Genomic DNA, 22,112 nt, shown 5'->3' on the forward strand with positions numbered 1-22,112 from the left:
TCAATCAAAATCTTTATTGCTTACTTTTCCGTAAAAGAAAATTAAGAATAAGAATTGGTATACATCGACATTCATATAAATATTTTTTTTTCTTTTATTTAGAAACAAACAGTCGTATAGATATTTTAAGAACAATCTTTTTAAGAATTTCAAATTAGACCTACAGTTTGGTAAATGGTACAAATTTAATAAATATACAATATATACATACGTATTTCTATTTGTCCACATAAATATAAGTATTGTCCGGAAAATATAGCAAAAGCAAAGGTTTACAGTATGGCAGGTATAAACTAGCTACGGAGGGCCCGTAGCTAGTTTATACCATACTGTAAACTTCTGACCGAAGTCTGATGTCGAAATTTTACTCACTTCGTGTAACAAATTTGAGTAACAAAAAAACCCTTAAAAAGAACTAAACACAAACCTTATTATTTATAATAAATGCTGTTCACATATTTTTAACGTCTGCTCTGATAGGTATGATGGCAACTGTACAGTCAACCAATTGGAACCCTAGGCCACTCTACAACCATGTCAAAATGACAAGCAGTAAGAGATTTCTTACAATTTGATTTATAACGTCACTGCGACATAGTTCTACAGTGGCCTAAGGTTCCAATTGGTTGACTGTACCTCGGGTAAATTTGGGTCAATCTTGTTAGCGTTTCTCTATGACCGGTGCCATTCTGAGTTTGTCTAATGGGGTGAATAGGGTAGGGTATCGCCGAAAATGATTTCCGCCCATTTCACCCTATTTGGAGGAAGCGCTGTCATTGGAACACGAAAACTTTTAATGAGAATAACCATTCAAATGAAACTCTTTCTTCCAAGTTAGCTTTTCAGAATATTTACCTAATTTTCTTTGTTTCGTTAAGGTTAGTAAAGATTCTGCTGAGATTGTAAGTCTACATAAAGACTACTTTATATAAAAAATTGTTTGATATAATGTGTTAATTTTACTAAACTACTTATCATACAACGTGTGGCTCTATCGAAAAGTGAAATTTACTGTAGCGATTTAAGTCACCATGTTTTATTGCCTGAAAGACACCCTTGTAAGTTTTGCAGGGAGAAAATGAACAGCGCCACGGTTCAAAAATTATAAGTATGCGTTATCCGTAAGACATGACAATTTCAACAGTCGGTCGGTTAACCGATGTGAGACTAACACCTTCACTCGGCTTATGGGCGATTTGAGACGAGTCGCGAGTATTTGTGCGTTTGACGGCGCCGACGAGAATACTATTGAGTAACATATTCTAAAACATGAAAAACTCATGATAAAACTCCGAGGCCTAAAGACGTCATGTCACTTCAAAGACTGCAAAAATTTTAAAGAAAATATTCCGCTCAAGTTCGTCTTACGTTTCGTTTTACAAGTGCAGGTGCTTGTATTAAACGAGGATGCTCAACTGCCGGCCGCGGCTTGACATGCTCTCGTTTTTCATTTTTATGTCTTAATTTAAATAAAAGTCGCTTTTCGGTGAAGAAAAAGTCGCGAGGAAATCGGACTAATTCCAATAAGGCCTTAGTTACCCTTCAGATTGGAACTTGGAAAGTCAGATGGCAGTCGCTTTCGTAAAACTAGTGCCTACGCCAAATCTCGGGATTAGTTGTCAAAGCGGAGCCCAGGTTCTCATGAGCCGCGACGAACGCCGGGATAACGTAAGAAGGATGATGTTGCTAAATTTAAATAAAAAGCTTTGAAATCGTAGGTCGTTGAACGCCCAGGTTCCTGGTTCATAGTAAGGTGTATTTTGGGTTTTATATTTTCTCACAATTTTCTAAGACAAATTCAATGAAAGATTAAATATAAAATAGGAGACTTCTTTAGCCTCTGAGCGGCTAAAAAAGTAAAACGGACTTATTCTAATTGGGCTAGTTTCTTTGTACGAGTAAGTCTAGTCGCTTAGCGGAAACGCTTGCCAAATCTTGAGTCAAAGTTACTAAGCGGACTTTATAACAATTATAACTCTTTAGGACTACGTACAAGACGGGGTCATATATGTTTTGTATGCCTGACACGGCTCATCATGGCTATTATACGTAATATAACATATTGTCACCTAACTGTTACCTGTGATGGCGAAATAAATATATTTGATTGATTGATTAAAATGTGGACTTCACGTTTCCTTAGCCAGACATGGCGAAGTCTAGACAACGTTAATGTTACTATCTGCTCTTACGTAACTTTTCGTAGACTTCATCGATCGGTCTAGAAATAACCCGCCATCGTCTAAACCTAGCTTCTTTATTACCAGACCTTGCATGTAAAGTATTAGGTATCTTCGTGATCCCTAGCTTTGGCACTGGTCCCACGAAAAGATGTAAGCTATCGGTGATGGAAACGAACAAAAGATAGTCGCTCCCGTGTAACTAAAAGAGAGGAAGAGCTATTTGTAGTTCATATCTCAGCGACGAACTATAACTCGCTCGCGCAGTCATCACGTTTCTTTTATTTACACGAGAGCGATTATCTCTTGTTCGTTTCTGTCGCCGATATAGCTCATATATTCTGTCAAACAAGTCTTTCAGTAAATAAGAACTAAGAAAACTATAGGTATCCTTTTCTCTAGCACCCTAAAGAAAAGGATGCATATCGTTTTCTTTGTTCTTATTTACTGACAGACTTGGTTGACAGAGTATAGCTTACTCGCTTTTGGTGCGGCCAGTGCCTATAGCCCTTTGACGGAACCACGTTAATGAGGGGATGGCGTGACTGCAGTTTATAGAGTTCGCCTCGATAATTATAATTGTATCTTTTGATCAGCTGTGCCAGTTTGATGATTGAGTGCTTATAAAACTTTTGTTTAGTATGCAAGCTTTTAAATCAAAGTTTCAATACTAAATTTAATATATATTGAAGTACTTTTTTATAAATAGATATTTTGTTGCTTTTGTTATTCATTTTATTAACGAACACAAACAGTCAATTACGAATCGGTCTCGTTTTGGTTACTTATTCGTATCAATATAGTTCTAAAGAGTAGGGATGTACATTTATGTCCTTAAGACCATTTGATACTTAAGTGTTACTAAAACGATTTAAATATAATACACGATTGTACTAAATTTAAGTCGCCACCAAATAACGTCCTCGTCTCCATTTTCTAGAGCCTCTCGTAATGCGTGCGCCCGCGAGCGCGCGCGGCGCGGGAGTGCGCGGCGCCAGCGTGCCGCGGTGGGGCGACGCGCCCGCACCTCCCGCCACCGACTACTCGACGCTCGCGGCCCCGCAGTGCGCGCAACCGCTCTACCCGTTCGACGAGCAGATCAACCAACGGTTCGCTATATGGTGAGTCAATCTTCTTCTTCCGCGGTTCCTCATGGCTGAGGGTTGCGACCACATGAGGCCGTTATTTTGCGGACCAAAGCTCTCGATTGATCACGGTCTTCTGCAGTCCTAATAATAGGCGCCTGTGTGTCTCTGGCAGGCCTTCTTGAGGATGTCCACCCAGCGGGTTGGTGGATGGCCACTCCCCCGTCCTCCATCCACCATGCCAACCATAATGCGTTTGTCAAGGTTTTCCGCCTCTTGTCAGGCCATGTGACCAAAGTAGTACAGGGTTCGCTGGAGGCAAATGACAGACAAGCGGCAGTGAATTTTGAGTTCCGCCAGGATCGACGCATTGATGCGGCGCGCCGTCCATGGAATAGCCAACATTTTGCGCCAACACCACATCTCAAATGCGTCGATTCTGCTCGAAGTACTCACCTTCAGAGTTCAGCATTCTGAACCATACAGGAATATAGAGAAGAGTGTGAGATGAGAGAGGTGAGTCAATGCTCAGTGACAACATGAGACTTGACCTTCGACTAAGACAACACCATTCGCCAGTCTTCTTTCCTTTACGCCTGCTACTGAATAGGACCTACTCCATGCAGGCATGAGCAAGAGCAGATTAGCCAGCGGTTCGCCTTAAAGTGAGTCGCTTTATTATTGCATATTATTATAGCTATACATACTTGGGATTCTTTGTTGGCTCATCGTCTCTGACAGAACATAGACTTGACACAAGACATTTTTGATCCTATCCGACCTGATAATCACAGCTTTCCTTGTCAGTCCCTAGAATTGTGTTCATTTTTTCTGACCTGGATGTCAGCTCCTTACACCAAATTTCATAGACCAAAACTATAGATAGGGTCAAGTCCTACCATGCTAACTTAACACGACTTGTATTCTAAGGCTGTATTGTCGTAGGTATACATACATTTCCGTAGATGGAAATCTTAATTAGATGGACAACTCTAAAACGTGCAAACCGTAAATCTTATAATACACAATCCTGTCTAACGTCACTGAACTCATTAGTTTTATCGATACCTACCAATAGCCAAGTCTGTGACGCTCGTTCTGACGTCAAACCTTTTCCTTTTGTGCATTAAATGGCGGACAATATACCATAAAAATATATTGGACTAATTTGTGAAAATGTACTTCTCTTCAGCAGCTTAACTTGGGAATCACTTACCTGTAGCTACTGACGTCATAGATGCTTATATTTTAGTTTTAGCCTGACGAAGGTGCTAAAGTGCGTTTTTAACGTCAATTGTACGAGTGATGGTGCTAATTAGATTTTTTCTCAAACATGCAATGAAATATTGTCTTTACGTTCCTTAAAATGGGCTGGGAAGTATCGCTTTTTGGGCGTAACAACTCGAGAGGACTGTAAAGGGATTTCATATTATTTTTAGGGTTCCGTACCTCAAAAGGAAAAAACGGAACCCTTATAGGATCACTTTGTTGTCCGTCTGTCCGTCCGTCCGTCTGTCAAGACCCTTTTTCTCAGGAACGCGTGGAGGTATGAAGCTGAAATTTATATCAATTACTCAGGTCTACTGTCCCTTGAAGCTGTGAAAAAATCAAACTTCTTAGCCAACGCAATCAAAAGATACAGCCGTTTATGCCGCAAATTTTCGACACTTGCAAGGGAATCAAAACCTACAGGGTGCTTCCCGTGAACTCAGAATCTTGAAATTTGGTACGAAGCAACGTCTTATAGCATAGATAAAGGAAAAATTACGAAAACCATAAATTTTTAGTTACATCACATAATATATTTTTTTTTAATAATTTTAACCTTACTACCCATTTCCTCATAAGGTTTGTACGGAACCCTCGGTGCGCGAGTCCGACTCGCACTTGGCCGGTTTTTTAGGCCTAGGCCTGCAAAGTAACTTTTTTTATAAAATCCTCCTTCCTTCCTTCCTTTAGAGCATTTTTTTTTATTTCATTGTATATTTGAGAAAAGCACTATACATGCCTCGGCGTGAAAACCGGCCTCACCCACTTGGCCGGAAAACCTCATTTTCCCGGCCTCTGATGTAATGTACTATATTACTTAAACAATTAGTACAAGTCCTGCATCTACCATTTTCCCTGCCGCCGAAATGCATGTTTTTCTTTTAATAACCGCAAGCTTATCACTTTTCAGGCAAGGTGACATCACAAGTCTGGAAGTCGATGCGATCACAAACACAACTGACGAAACGTTGGCAGAATGCAACGCGGTCAGCGAACGGATCATGTCAGCATGCGGCGCCGAACTGAAGGAAGAGATCGTGACGAGAGGACATGGTGAGAATCTACTTGTTGTTGTTGTTGTTGTATGTCCTAAGGCACCCCATAGGTGCATAGGGCCTCCACAAGATCCTGTCACGCCTTTCTATCTTGAGCCACTGTTCCAAGTCCATATTCCCTCAGCTCGTTCTCAACGCTCCGTCTCCAGGTGTGTACGGGGCGTTTGCGGGCCCTCGAGGCCGCCACGCGATACTGGCGCTGGTGAGAATCTCCATCTCCATTTCCGCATTTAGGCAATATTGTCGGCAACAGATCTCATTTCTTATTTTTCGGCCAAAGATACAGACAAGACATTACAAGCATGAGGTGGCATCAACAATAATAAGCCTTAGTAAAACTTGAGTCTAATTATGTCAATTGAGTCCCACACTCTGGGCGGGAAAAATATCGACGACATTGAGACTGAGTTAAAATGGTAGCAACCGGTCAAGACTGGGAAACGTAGAAAGAAAAATCTTAATTAAACAGTGTCAGAATGTAGATGTTTATATTCGTATATATTTGATGTAGATGTTCATATTTATTGAAATTGGGGTCAAATTCGCACAGTTAAGACTAAGTTATGTCACATTTTCTCACTCTAACAACCTTCCATTATCAACCACAAAGATGCTGCCTGTAATGCTGTTCGCCTTCTCACTTGCGACGTACAAAACCATATCAGCAATATCCTTGCTGACAGCAACTTTTCCTAAAGGACTTGATTTTTCTCTACTCTCAATGGCTGCTGTGGAATCCATCCCGGCTGCAGCAAAAATACCAGTTTTAACAGGTCCTGGGCTTATAGCATTCACTCTGACCTTATCAGGCCCCAGTTCCTTAGCCAGACATTTAGTAAACATATCCAAACCTGCTTTAGAAGTACAGTAAACTAACTGCTTAGGTATGCATTTCGTAGCGGCAATGCTTGAGATATTAATAATGTTGCCTTTGGTTTTTATCAAATGGGGTACAGCGAGACTTGTCAGCAAGTATACGCTTCGAAGATTCGTATTGAAAATTTTGTCGAAAACCTCTATTCCGTCTTGGATTTTTGTTTCTGCAGTTAAAAAAAAAAAAAAAAAATTAATATCTGCATCATTAGTTACATCAGCTTGGAAGACTAGTGGTTCAATTCCATTAGCTTGTTGACATTGCTTGGCAACATTGTTGAGCCTGTCTTCGTTTCTATCGATTAGAGCTACTTTAGCAGATTGCTTTGCAAAGTGTATTGCAGTCTCCGCTCCAATACCTGAGCTGCTTCCGGTCACAATAACTACTTTATTCACAAAATCCATTGCTTGAAAATTTGTTTCAAGTTGGTTATAGAACGTCTTGTACGCGTCTCCCCTGTATCGCGAGGTTGATAATACTGGTCTGAGGGATCGTAGCATAATTTAACAAACAAGTTCTGTTAAATGCCAGATCCTTGCAACTTCAAGTTATTATTGTAAAAACTAGTTGAGCAACTCAATAAAATGATTGCGGTGTGATTTAGGCTGATGTTTTTAAAATTTGCGACTATGTATTGGACTAGATTATTCATTTACTCAATTAGGGGTCTTCTATTGAGCAATTGGAGGCGTTGATCTAATGAACTTTTTATGTGTTCCAGAATGCCGTACTGGTGAAGTAGTGGTGACACCGGGATTCAACCTGCGATGTCGACACATCCTGCACACCGTTAGCCCGTCCTACAGCCAGCAGTACCACACGGCGGCCGAGACCACTCTCCACAACTGTTACAAGTAAGGAGAATATTCTAGAATGTTCTGGTGAGGTAGTGACAGGCTTCAACCTGCAAGCGACACAACCTGCACACCGTCAGCCCGTCCTACAACCAGCAGTACCACACGGCGGCCGAGACCACTCTCCACAACTGTTACAAGTAAGGACAATGTTCCAGAATGTTCTGGTGACTCCGGGCTTCTAGCCACATGAGATGTGGACACATTCTCCCCGTCTGCAGCCCTTCCTACAGCCAGTAGGTACCTCGCAGCGCGCGTGTTCTCATATTAGCGCCCACTCCTAGCGCATATTGAAAGCGTAATACGATGTTTAGAAAATAAACAAAAAGTTGTAGGAATCTTTTTAGACCTGTCAAAAGCCTTTGACTCTGTAAATCATTCTCTACTTGTAGAAAAACTAAAAATATATGGCATTACGGATCACGGTGCTCATTTACTAGAATCGTTCCTGTCAGAGAGAGAACAAACTGTAGAAATAAAAGTAAATGGCAAGCACTATAGGTCACAATCACGGCTGACAGCAATTGGCGTGCCACAAGGATCATCTTTGGGAAACACCCTATTTTCCATATTTTTAAATGACATTGATAAACTTGACATTGACGGAGAAATTATATTATATGCTGACGACACGACAATTATTGTAAATGATGAATGTGATGATAAGTTAACTAATAAAGTAAGCATAGTTCTACAGAAATTAGAGTGGTGGTTTAGAATTAATGGACTTAAACTTAACCCTGAAAAGACAAATATTATGAAATTTGACACTAGACTAAGAGACGCTAAGAAAATAATCGTACCTTTATCAAATGGCACAACTATTGACACAGTACAGGATGTGAAACTACTTGGTTTCAACCTGGATCCAACATTATCATGGAAAAATCATATAAACTCAGTATGTGGAAAACTAGCAAAAGGCATATATATACTCAAACAATTGAAACCCCTCATATCAAATCACCACCTAAAGGAAGCATACTTTTCATACATACATTCAATTTTGTCTTATGGGATTATACTGTGGGGAAACGCAACGGAATTTGAACGTGTATTAAAAATGCAAAAACGAGCAATTCGAATATTAGCAAACGCAAAGTACGATGCTAGCTGCAGAGAACTTTATAAAAAGTTAGAAATATTGACATCTGTATCGACATATATCCTAGAAATTATAATGTATGTAAGGAATAATCCAAATGAATTTGATCGTATTGGTGATGTAAGTAAACGACCAACGAGATATCCCGACGACTTAAGACAAAGCAAATGCAGATTACAAATTGCTAAAAAGTGTCCTAAAATTATAGGGCAAAAACTTTACAACAAACTGCCAAAAGTAATAAAAACTGAGACCAACTTCAACACTTTCCGTCGCAAAGTAAAACAGCTACTACTTGACAAGACACTTTATAGCATAAAAGAATACCTAAATAATACCTATTAATGTGCCTAGCCATGTTCGTGACTTCCAATTAAGTATTAGTAAATTATATATGTATATTAAATGTCTATATTAGTAAGTTATAATTCTTAGTAAATGTGAACCTAACTAAAAAAAAAAATGGTTATATACCTACTTGTAAGATTGTTAGCTTTTAATGCGAACCTAGTGTACCTGCCTTGACGATCTCTTTATGTGTGCATGTTTTTGTTAGTTTCTAATTAAAAATATGTATGGATTTTGAGAAATAAATAAATCTGAATCTGAATCTGAATCATAGCTCGTCTTCAATGTGGTACTACTAGCGACATCTAGTTTACACTTTAGAAACTTGTGCTGACATACTCGTTTATACACAAGTGACATACTCTTATAATGATTTTGATTAGGTATTGGGATTTACTTTATGCTTAGTATCGCATAGTAACGTTTACCTAATTCAACTGAGTTGAAGTTAGCAACATTTGAAACTAGCTTAGTTTAGTTCTGGATTAATTACCCACTGATTTACGTTTTACAGGAACGTGCTGTACTGTGCGGGCGAGCTTCACGCGCGTACGCTAGCGTTGTGCGTCATTGATACGCCCAGAAGGAACTTCCCTCCGGACTTGGCTGCACATACTGCACTACGTAAGTATCAATTTATATTATTACGAAGTTTCTTATTTGAAAGGAACAAACAAACATTGTACCGTGGGTACTTATTTTAATTTTGAGGTTAGCTCTTTACTGAAACTTTCAGGACCAGTTGCATCAACTAGGTACATTTGACAGACACATCATCGTCACGCAGCAGACGACTATGGAACTTCCCATACAATAAAATTTAACGAACGCTTTAACGGTGACAGGCGGTTTGGTGAAACCGACCCTAAATATGATGCATGCATACCGCCATCATAAATTGTGTACCACCCTAAAATTTTAATCTTATCAGTAGTTGAATTGACAGCGAAGCTAACTAAGTAATATCAGTTTCGTCATTACGTACGTCTTTTGTCGTTTTTGTTGATGACCGGTCTGGCCTAGCGGGTAGTGATCCTGCCTGCTAAGCCGCGGTTCTGGGTTCGAATCCCGGTAAGGGCATTTATTTGTGTTATGAGCACAGATATTTGTTTCTCAATCGTGGATGTTTCTATGATAAGTATTTGTATCTATAATGTACTGATAGTATAAATGGGAAAGTGTGTCTGTTTCTCCGCTTTTCACGGCAAAACGGAACGACGAATTGACGTGATTTTTTAACTGGAGATAGTTGAAGGGATGCGTAAGAATGTCTTAACGTCCTAAGGGCCAAGGTCCTACCTATAGTACTTATTCAGTTCGATGAAATTTAAATAATATTCAATCGGAACAGAGTCACATTTGTTTTGTTTCGTTAAATTTCTATTCCCTGGACTAAAGGTTCATATTTCAGTGGCATATTCTGGATTTTTCATTCGTACGGCTGGGCCTTAGGAGGCTATAATATTTAATTTAGTTGTAACCTCTTAAAACGTTCCAGGTACAATCCGTCGCTACCTCGAGCAGAACAAGTCCCCTCAGCTCGTGATCTTAGCCTGCGCGTGCGGCCCCGACCTGTCGCTGCTGGCCGCGCTGGCGCCGCTGTACTTCCCGCGCAGCGCTCGCGAGGCCGACGCCGCCAGGCTGAGACTATCGGAGCCGGCCAACAACGAGCGCAGGATACGGATCATACACAACCCGCATGAACACAACGAGGACAGCGGTGAGTTATATTTAATATTACCTCGAGGAGAAGTCCCCCCGGCTGGTAACCTTAGCGTGTTTGTCGAGCTGTCTCTCCTAGCTGCGCTCTCGCCGCTCTAAATACTTTCCGCGCAGCGCTAGTGAGGCTGACGCGGCTAAACTGAGACCGTCAGAGCCGGCAAATAACGAGCGTAAGATACGGATCATACTCGACCCGCATGAACGTAATGAAGCGGTGAGTTATATTTACTACCTCGAGTAAAACGAGACCCCTTAGCTGGGGCCCATTTCTCAAAACTGCAGGGTTAGCACATGATTGCCGCGAGATTATGTCGCCGCGAGATAGACTACCCGTCCTTATGTCATTAATACGATTAGAAGAAGACTTGTGATCTATCTCACGGCGACATACTCTCGCGGTAGTCATGGTACTGAAAGTGACAAGTTACAAAGGAAGTCTTTTTCCAACTTGTCATATTAGACATTGAGTACCACTTGTAAATTATAACTTGTAGCAGTTGTAGCTTCAGGAAATGGGCCCCTGGTATTCTGAGCGTGTTGGTCGAGCTGTCGCTCTTAGCTGCGCTCGCGCCGCTCTACTACCGTGCAATGCTCGTGAAGGTAACGCGGCTAGCTGACGGCCCGGCCGCGACATTGGTCTAAGCGCGTCGGCGGTGAGCGGCTGCCATACGTGCGAATGAAAAGTCACATCGCTGTGTCTCGCTCCAATGTATGGCCGCCGCTCACCGCTGTCGCGCTTAGACCAATGTTGTGGCTGAGCCGTGAGGCTGACTAAGGGTCGGTTGCACCAAACCGTCTGTCACCGTTAAAGCGTTATAAGTATGGGAAGTTCCATAGACGTCTGCTGCGTGACGATGATGTGTCTGTCAAATGTGGTTGATGCAACTGGCCCTAAGCCGGGGAATAACGAGCGTAGGATACGGATCATACACAACCCGCATGAACACAACGAGGACAGCGGTGAGTTATTAATACTACCTCTAGCAGAACAAGTCCCCCCAACTGGTAATTCTCAGCTCTAGAAAGATCATTGATTCAGAAAACAACTATTTTACTATTTGATGCGCTTTAAGGTGAATCACGCACCCTATTTTTAACCCCGACGCAAAAACGACGGGGTGTTATAAGTTTGACCTGTCTGTCTGTTCTTCTGTGTGTGTGTCTGTCTGTGGCATCGGAGCTCCTGAACGGATGAACCGATTTCGATTTAGTTTTTTTTTGTTTGAAAGCTGAGTTAGTCAGGTGTGTTCTTAGCCATGTTTCATAAAAATCGGTCCACTATATCAGGGGTTTTTTCAAAAGTTTCATTTTGTGGTTAAGTTAGCATTACTGTTATCACATAGACGAAAGAGAGACCCGAGAAAGCCTGAGCTAGAAACAATATCGTCCAAATTGCAAAACCTGACCAGAAATATATGATTATTGTCAGGAGGGCACTGTTATTCTGATGTGAGATGACAGTTCAGTAAAGTATGAAGCGAATAGTCACATATTTGACCGCCGCAAAAATTTCCTAACTATAATGTTCGTGACACCAGTCTAATTTAATCAATACAACAAATAAATTACTCATTAGTACTAACGAGCACTGAGATTATTCCAGATTTAATTGATTACTTTGTCCTCATTTTAATCGCTATCATACTTATAACATCATGTGTGATTAATCAAATATTGATTGTACCTGTATTGCGTTGTCATTATCTTATTACTCTGTATGAAAGATTGTTTTCTGTGTTAAACTTTATTTATTTTAAGTACAGTCAAGGTATTAAATATATGAATGCACTTCGGGGAGTGTGCTCAAGAGCTACACGAGCTTATTCCACCGTCCCCATTCTACCATCGGACTCTTAGACGCATGGCCGGTTTCCATCCTTTCTTGGTAGATATTCCGCGAATTCGTACGAAACGCTTTGATAAAGATAAGATAAAGATAAAGATAAAAGACATTTATTCATGACGCTCACAAACACGTACGTACATGTACACACAAGAATAGGACAAAAAACAGAGAACAGAACATTAAGTAAGTGCGCATCACGAAATGGACCCAACTCAGCATAATGCTAGCTGGAAGCCAGCGCTGGTCTTCCGTAGGGCCCATTCGGTGATGCCACGACAGATAACAAACACACAACAAAGAAAAAGAAAATGAAGAAAAGAGACAGAAAAAATAAAACTATTTACATAAAAAAACCAAGAATACACATAAATACACAAGAATACACAAAAAAACCAAGAATACACATAAATCACAAAAAACGGGAAAAAAAGGAAAACATAACAGAACACAAATTTTAATAAAACATTATCAACTACCACAGATGTCATATATACCATAGATCAAGCAAACGTATCTACTTAGCGTGTCAAATTAACTCAGTGAAATCCACTGAGTTGTCCGTCTTTACTCGCAGCTTGCAGCTTTCGGGCGTCAATTTTTGTAAGTTGAAGTCAACCAAAACATAAAAAATGCCTCGTTACGTGATATTCAATTGCAACAACACAAAAATTATGAACAATCAAGAGCCTGAGACATATTTAAAATTACAGGCAAGAATCAACTTCAGTACAAAATTTGACACGCTCGGCCCCTATACAAATATATGAATTTGTTTCTTCTATCTAAATTAAGTTCTGTGTCAACTACATACATTACATTGAACGCGACCACATCAGCTGTCAGCCCAGCCTGCCGCATCTAGCGCCACCCAGCCCGGTGGCAACAAACGTAACTTTGCTTCTTATTTTCTTATGGGCACTGCCAAGGAGTGGAATTCCTTGCCGGCGGCTATATTTCCGAGCTCATATAACCCGGCAACCTTCAAATCAAGAGTGAACAGGCATCTTCTGGGCGAGCTCACTCATCGTAGGCCACGTTTGCCATTTGCCTTTAGCTAGTCTGTGGTCAAGAGTAAGCCCATTCATAATATAAAAAAAAAAAAAAAAATATATATGCAAAGTGCTATAAATATGTATCCACAACTTTAACGTGTAAGCAATAAAGTCGTCTATATACGTACCTACATCTTGTTGGCACTTTGTCCGCTTCAATATTTTAATACATTTAAAACGATTAAGGTCCACATAACTCAGGGTTAGTGGGCTGTCATCTGTCAAATTCCATATTAAGTGGTGGGTTAACCCTCTTGTTAACCCTCCATTTTCGTTGGTGCAAGTGGCCCTAATGTGTTAGGGCCACTTGCACCAACGAAAATGGAGGGTTAAACAACGTTTTCAGTACAGATGGTGTTTTTTTTACGCACTAGTGCGAGAAGTGGTTCATTATATGCCAGGTCGAAACTTCGGAGGCTCATCTGTACTGAAAAACGTCGTACGATACACGTGCGAAAAGGAAATTCGTAACTCGTGTCGATTTAAAACACTCCCTTCGGTCGTGTTTTTATTTATCGCCACTCGTTTCGAACTTTCTTTTTTACGCACTTGTATCGTAATGTACTATTTTAGATTTATACAAAGTACAGCTAGGAAAAGGTGCCATACACAACATCTCGTATCTTGAGACTGTCACCAGCATTTTTTTAAATTTTGATTATTTTTCTCCATAATATTTTCATCTGCTTCCTATACACATGTGCACAATCGGTTTCCATCGTATTTCATCGGAAACATTCGTATTTGTCGTGTTATTTCGGTCAACGTTAGTAATTCTTATACTGAGACTGAATGTATAGCATGACTCATTCGTGAGTTTCCGTGAAAATACGAATGAAAAACATTTCCCGCTACATCTGTACCTCATATTTACAAACATTATGAAAGTGAGGTGTCACTAGTTCACCTCAATAGTCATTATCTTATCTTCGCCAGATAACAATAAATCGTTAAGTTATCTCGTATTGACGCATTTAGTACGATCGATACACGGCTTACGCTCGCGTTTTACTGTTTGTTTGAACAAAAAAAAGGAGTTTCAATTGAAAATGGCGGATATTGTGAATGTGCCTGTTCATATGGAGTTGAAAGCTAGACCGACTGGTAGGTGTTCTTTATTTAGATTTTTGTGGTACCGTAAAACCACCCCACTATAGTCCAAAGCTCTTAATTACCAAAATTAACGGTAAATATATCGTTCAGGTGTACCTTTTACTATATTTTTTGTAGGTCTAAGGCTGACTAATCATATAAATTAATGAAAATACTCGAACTTAACTCGAACTCGAACTTGTGGACCATACCTGCAGTATTGTACTGGACTATAGTGCGGTTAGTTTTACGGCACTTCATTTGTTTTAATCCTTGAAACTATTTTGGGTTTTTGATCCACGATAAGTTTTATGAAAACTTCTTATATGAACGAAAACCTTTTTTTTTTTAACTTTTTTTCGGAGTCCTCGGATTTCTTGAAAGGATTTGAATATAGCAGAGTATGTGGCCGATGACTAAGACAAGCATGAGGGGCATACAGTCCAGACAAAACAACCGCGCCCACCTCTTGACGAATACAATAAGTGGAAAAGTAATTAATTAATGATTAGTTAATTAGATAGCGAATTGTCACTTTCAAATGGCAATAGGCTAGTTTCCTATACTTCAAATAAAATATTTTATGCAGTGCACGAAATAAAGCACCACGTAATTAGAAGAAAAATATGGACAGTAGTTATTTTTAAACATAATTTGTATTTAATAAGCTAAAAAGAAAGATTATAAAGTAAATGAATTGACCTTGACGTCACTCCTCAGTATTTCATAGTAATTCCATTCCATATTAGCATATCGTTTTGACAGTTCATAAAAAGAAGCTGATTTGACGGCAAAGAAGCTGACGGTCAGTAGGAAACTAGCCTATTGTCACCGTGGTAAAATAAGCGCCCGGTAGCATGACGTCTTTCTCCGTCTGTTACTTCGTTGTTTTCGGTATATCGTAATTCCGACATTTTGTCTACTCTTTTATTTTATTTATTTATTTTTTATTTATTTATTTTCGGAACACCAACAGCTATAAATAACATTATGCTAATTTAAATAATAACACAAAGCCAATTACAGGTATTCACAGATAGAATTTGAATGGACAATATATAAAATGTACGCGCAAATTCGCACATAGCTATTGTGAAGTAGGTATGATATTAAAGAAAGGAAAAAAAAAACTATGGCACAAATCTCGAAATATGCTACTCAAGGCTTAACTAAAACTAACAAAACTACTACTACTTACAACAACTTTCCACAAAGCACCCGGGCAAATCGAAAACCTGTTATTTGTGCAGACAATCTGATCTTAAATTCCATACTCTTAATAGTCAAGTATTCAAGAAAGATGAAGTCTATAGTTGACTGAGGATAGATTTGCTAGGAGTGAGTTCACATGACAAAGCTGTTTTGAGACTTCAGAATGTTGATTAACCTCTTTGAACTAATGTATATTTATAGGTTATGGTATATAGTAACAAGTATAATTAGGATCTTTTAAAATCAAGAGTGACTAGACATTTTTTGGGTAAACATTGGATTTTCCATCAGGTGAGATAATAATATTCTTTACTTGTTTCCAATAATTAAAAAAATACTTGCCGGGTCCAGACAGAGCGAGCAGCGTCGCGATACTCGCGATGCAGTTTCCTCGCACAGCAAACGGTCAGTGTGGACGGCCCTCAGCCGACACAGTTCCCGAGTTTTCCTCGGCAAAGCTTTCCTATCTATTGACGAAACTCTTGCCTACTTTATCGCATGTGAAGGGGCTTTTATTATTTTGGATCTCAATCTCTATTTGGATCCTTGATCTTAGCTTGACTTGGGCTAAGGGCCAGTTGCATCAACCACAGTTAACAGACTCGTCAACGTCATGCAGCAAAGTCTACGGTAATTCCCATACAACAAGTTGGCAGACGGTTTGGTGCAACCGAACCGACCCAAAGCAATCAATACCTACGTATTAATTGACAAGAAGTTCGCTGATTCATATTCAAACCAGTCCCTCTAATACAACTTGCCTTGTCGCGCGCAAGTCCATACTTGAAGTCGCGCTTGATGTATGGACTCGCGCGCGACAAGCCAAGTTGTGCTAAAGGGTCAGCATTGATATCTGAAGTAGATAATAATCATAACATTTTATTTAGATACCGAATGAATCCGTACTTAGTCATAACGTTTATCATTTCTTAGAAACTATGACAATACTCATTGTAATGATTTACTGTGCGTTCTATGGACCTTTGAAGCATATATTTTACCTTTAAACAATCTGACCTAATCCTCTCTATTCGGTTATTAGGGTTCCGTGCCTCAAAACGAAAAATTGAAACCCTTATGGAATCACTCGTGTCACAGTATAATAAAGAGTACTATCGTACAATATGGCCACTCCCGCTCCCCGCTGAAAGTGCCGCCCACCTCCTCTCAGTTACCGCCTGTCAAAAACGCGAATAGTCGAGCTGTCATATTTCACTCATACAAGCATGGTACATGGTACGCGTTCACCTGCACGAGCTGAGACTGTGTGTTTACCTATTACTCTCTTACTTAATGCCTGCTCTTATATAAAACCCACTTCTCAAAATACGCCTCATCCATCGAATGTCACAATAAACGATTGTAGTTTGTAGTGATAACAGTGCAAACTTACAGTAGCGTTTTACTTTGCGCACTGGTGCGGTAATTAGCACTTTACATACCTGTTATTTAATGGGCCCTATATCTTGTAATACTAATTATGTACTGTATAAGACACTACGAGTATAACACGTGCTAATATTTCCGACTTCGCAATAAATCAATAATAATTTCGGATCTTCTAGGCTATCTTTTTTTTTTTTTTTATTTGTTTTTTAATACTACGTCGGTGGCAAACAAACATACGGTCCGTCTGATGGAAAGCGGTCACCGTCAGTTACGAGAGTCACATGCGCGTTGCCAACCCATTAGAAATTTGTACACTCCCTTTTCCTGTGTTTATTTCTTAATTTCCCTTATTTTGTTATGTTACATACTATCTCTTCCCTCAAGTTCTCCCAAACGAACACAAATAAGGATAAATTATAATTTAAAGAAGTTTATAAATAACCTTCCCCAAAACTTAAGAGGCCGTTTACGCAAAATTAAGTTATTATATTGAAAGTACATATGATCACACGCATTTAACACCAAGTATGGAATATAATCAGAACGACTTCCAGCTCTGTAGAAACCGTCAAATCAAAGGTGAACAGGCATCTTCTGGGCGAGCTCACTCCATCGTTGGCCTCTAGGCTAGTCTGTGGCCAAGAGTAAGCCCAATAAATTTATAATATCTACTATCACCTGCAAAAGTGGATGGCGAATTTATCAATGAATTCATTCATAATTTCTCAATGCACTTTTGCAGCTAATAATAAAAAAAAAACATTCGTAAAAACAATCTTATGTGTTTGGTTATGTTATAATATAATATCTTATGTTTCAATCCAAAACCTCAAAATGTTACCGTTTCGGTGCTAAATGTAGCACTAGAACTTAAAAGTTGATCTGCGTAACGTTTTTGGGATGAGTTCATGTATGTATTTAACGTTAGGTATTTCGTAGTAGTGTTATTTCAGAATAAAGTACAGTCAACCAATTAGAATCCTAGGCCACTCTAGAACCCTGTCGTATTGACACCGTGCTTTATTTGCTGTAGAAGTCAGTTTGACTTTTACTGTGAAAAAGTTCTACAGTGGCCTAGGATTCAGATTGGTTGTACCTAGTGATATTTTATTAAGCGAAAAGCCAGCAGCCTCTAAGGCCAGGTACGCACTAAGCGACTAGCCGCACAGCAGGTAGGATTGTATGAAACCGGAGCTGCAAACACTGTACGCACTATGCGGCCTTTTTTTTTTTTTACGTGGGGAATGCGTTTACGCATACCGCCGGGTCTGAGGTGGTGGGCGACCCGGTCGGTTATTTGGGGCTCGAGGCTGTAAAGAGTCCCCCCTACCCACTAAATCCCACGGTGTCCTCTCACCGCTTTGTGTGCGGGGTCCCGGGAAGCTGTAAAGTGCATCCGCGGCACGCACTATGCGGCCTGCCGCAACCGTACCGGGCTAGCCGCCTAGTGCGTACTAGCTTTTAGCACACCTCGGACACTCGGATTATATTGACATTATATTGTACATACTTGTAAATAATTGTTAAATATTGCATGCCTTGCTTGGTAGAACATAAGAACTGCTATTCAATGTTATCATCTTATGTAATCTCACTATGTTCTTGCAATAAACTATTGACTTTGACTTTGACTGGCGATCAAATATATGAAAGAAGCGCGTTCCTAGCACACAGTATAAGCTCGTGTGTGTGAACGCGTACTATGCTTGTATGAGTGAAATATGACAGGTCGACTGTTTGCGTTTTTGACAGGCGGTAACTGTGAGGTAACCGAGAGCGGGAGCGGGAGTGGCCATACTGTACGATAGTACTCTTTATTATACTGTGCTTTTAGGGTCGGTTGCACCAAACCGTCTGTTACCGATTTAGCGTTCGTATTTTTTATAGGAATTTCTATAGACTTCTACTGCGTGACGTTAATGTGTCTGTTAACTATCGTTGATGCAACTGACCCTTAATGAATGTAGATTGCAATATAGTGAAATCCTCGCCAATACCAAGACTATCCGCTTGGGGAAAAAGACAAACAAAAACACGCCATAATTTTTCCAATGACATATTTTTATCTTGCAAACGGAGCGCTGTGAACATAAAGAAGCATACATAATAACTTGTTTAATTTTGGGTACGATATACTATACGACAACTTAAAGAATTTTGTACACACATTCAACCCTTCGTATGCCGCCTGTCAAAAGTGACTTTTTGCATTTAAAACAATAGTCAATCCCCATATCAGAGATATGTGCTTAGTGTTATTTGGGTTAAAACAACAGGACCATTATTTGTATTGTGTACGCATATTCATTTCAGAAGTTTATCTGTTTAAAAAAATATGCTGATCATTTATTAAAAGTTTTAAAACAATTTCATTTATTTATTTGAATCAAGCAACATGGCTCATACAATGGGTGACAATTGTAAAACGAATCTCTGAATTTGTAAAAAGATAAATCCAAAGATACAGTCATTAACATGTGCTCACTCAGTTCTCACAAACTACCGACGAAAACAGTGAATGTATTCATTTAACGGGACTACCTCTACATTCCTAATGACGTTTGTTCGAAAATCACTTGGCCTAACTCACTTGGCCGAATTATGAAATGCCTAACGCTCTTTTGGCCTAACGATCATTTGGCATGATTTAAATTTTGCCCCAAAAATGACATTACCCAGAACCGATTCGCTGTTAGAAAGGTAGGTTTAGGTTAGGTTAGAACCGTGACCTCACACAAATCCGAATCGCTTCTAAAAAAGTGGGTTTTAACGGCGTTAGGCGAAACAATATTAGGACATTTAAATTAGGCCAAATGATCATTATGCCAAAAAATATTAGGCGATCTAAAAATCGAAGAAAAAACTTTAGGAATCTAGATATACATCCCATTTAACATATAATATTTATATACTAACATTTAGTAAAAAATATGCCAACCTACCTCTATAAATTTTAGATTACCTAGTGACGTATTTAATTTTTTACAAATAGTTTCTTATGCTCACTCAATCCTCACACTTTTGAAAAGCCGAATTTTGATGAAAAACATAAGATTTGGACCGCTATTATATGTGTATAGTTTAGTAAAAGTGAAATGGGAATTTGTAAAATACAAATCGAACCACTAACGTGTCAGGTTTTTTTATAATAAATTTTTGTAAGTGCTCACTCAGTCCACACGTTTTGAGAAAGTTAAAAATGTAAATATCTTAAGATTTGTAGCACCACAGACACTCGAAAGTACTTCAACATTTAGTAAAAATTTTTACTAAATATCCACCATCTAATATTTTATATTCGTTGTCTGTTTTTAAAAATATTTAGACATAACTTTTCTCATACAAATGTATCAAGTAGGGTGACCACACTATGTCGGCTCCTGATTTTCCCCGCCTTCCCATTGTCATATTGAGATTGGGGACGAGTTTCGTTCAATTTTGATAATAGTTAACCGGATTTGTAAGTGGGAGCGAGAAAAGAATAACTATTTCTCGCTCCCACTTACAAATCCAGTACGCTCATCTGTTAGCGCGATTAGATTACCAGGTTCTGGTTTCTTACTAGTGAAGTATTATATTCTTTGTTTCTTACCAATTATCATTCATGTCCTTTTTAATGCATGAATGTCGATATGGTTACTATCCTGACGTCGATAAAAATTACACAATACACATCATCACTAAGCCAAGAACATAACCTAAAAACAGTTTGCGGATGGAGAATTAATATGGTATTAGTTTAAGGTGCGTCAGTTTGAAGCTAGACGGCGCACAGAACTCGACGCTAAGCGCGATGAGCTAAAAGCCAGACCACCTGTGGCTATTACTTACAATTATGTCGGAGGGGTGCTGACCTGCCGCGAGTGTGGCCGCACATTCGTAGCAAAAATTGGCTACGTCAGCCACCTGAGAGCACACCAACGACGCTCTCAACTGTAAAACGCAGTCGCCGTAGCCGAAAACGGCTAGGAGGAGATGATTATCTAAATTGAACAAAACTCCCCAATCTCAATATGACAATGGGTAGGCGGGAAAAATCAGGAGCCGACATAGTGTGGTCACCCTACTTGATACAATTGTATGAGAAAAGTTATGTCTGAATATCTTTAAAAGCAGACAACGAATATAAAATATTAGATGGTGGATATTTAGTAAAAATTTTTACTAAATGTTGAAGTACTTTCGAGTGTCTGTGGTGCTACAAATCGTAAGATATTTACATTTTTAACTTTCTCAAAACGTGTGGACTGAGTGAGCACTTACAAAAATTTATTATAAAAAAACCTGACACGTTAGTGGTTCGATTTGTATTTTACAAATTCCCATTTCACTTTTACTAAACTATACACATATAATAGCGATCTAAATCTTATGTTTTTCATCAAAATTCGGCTTTTCAAAAGTGTGAGGATTGAGTGAGCATAAGAAACTATTTGTAAAAAATTAAATAAGTCACTAGGTAATATAAAATTTATAGAGGTAGGTTGGCATATTTTTTACTAAATGTTAGTATATAAATATTATATGTTAAATGAATACATTCACTGTTTTCGTTGGTAGTTTGTGAGAACTGAGTGAGCACATGTTAATGACTGTATCTTTTGATTTGTCTTTTTCAAATTCAGATATTCTTTTACAATTGTTAATTAGAAATCAACGTCATATTAATTACGTAAGTTATGATTGTTGTTTTCGGAATGACTTTCCAGGTATATTTAACAAACCATGTTTTAGTAATAATAGATGAAAACGTCATACTTAAATAATGATTCGTCTATTTAGTAGTAGTAGTAGTAGTAGTAACTCTTTATTGTACAAAAACACATTAAATAATGATTCGTCTATTTATATTTAGTAGTCAAAGGCAAACCACACATTTTTTTCCAAAGAAATTAATAAATGTGTCACTGTGAACATGACTTTATACCACGTTGCCCAAGATAATGTTAGCACAATATTTTTTTAAACAAGCAGTTTTTTCCAACCAAGCGGCGGTATCACATTTTTATGCTTTTTCTCTCAATTTACA

At 39.0% G+C, this 22,112-nt stretch overlaps 1 protein-coding gene across 2 annotated transcripts in view; it reads left to right on the forward strand.

Moving 5' to 3' along the window:
* LOC125242591 (protein GDAP2 homolog) overlaps positions 1 to 22,112 on the forward strand; it is a 131,962-nt gene that overhangs the window by 56,363 nt on the left and 53,487 nt on the right. For both annotated transcript variants that reach the window (XM_048151378.1, XM_048151377.1), the window contains exons 2-6: positions 3,121 to 3,301; positions 5,445 to 5,587; positions 7,185 to 7,317; positions 9,285 to 9,394; positions 10,269 to 10,490. In XM_048151378.1, coding sequence (XP_048007335.1) covers positions 3,132 to 3,301; positions 5,445 to 5,587; positions 7,185 to 7,317; positions 9,285 to 9,394; positions 10,269 to 10,490 — 778 coding nt within the window. In that variant the 5' untranslated portion in view covers positions 3,121 to 3,131. The remainder of the gene's footprint in view (positions 1 to 3,120; positions 3,302 to 5,444; positions 5,588 to 7,184; positions 7,318 to 9,284; positions 9,395 to 10,268; positions 10,491 to 22,112) is intronic.

The sequence above is a fragment of the Leguminivora glycinivorella genome, chromosome 3, assembly GCF_023078275.1.
Source record: "Leguminivora glycinivorella isolate SPB_JAAS2020 chromosome 3, LegGlyc_1.1, whole genome shotgun sequence".
NCBI classification, from domain to species: domain Eukaryota; kingdom Metazoa; phylum Arthropoda; class Insecta; order Lepidoptera; family Tortricidae; genus Leguminivora; species Leguminivora glycinivorella.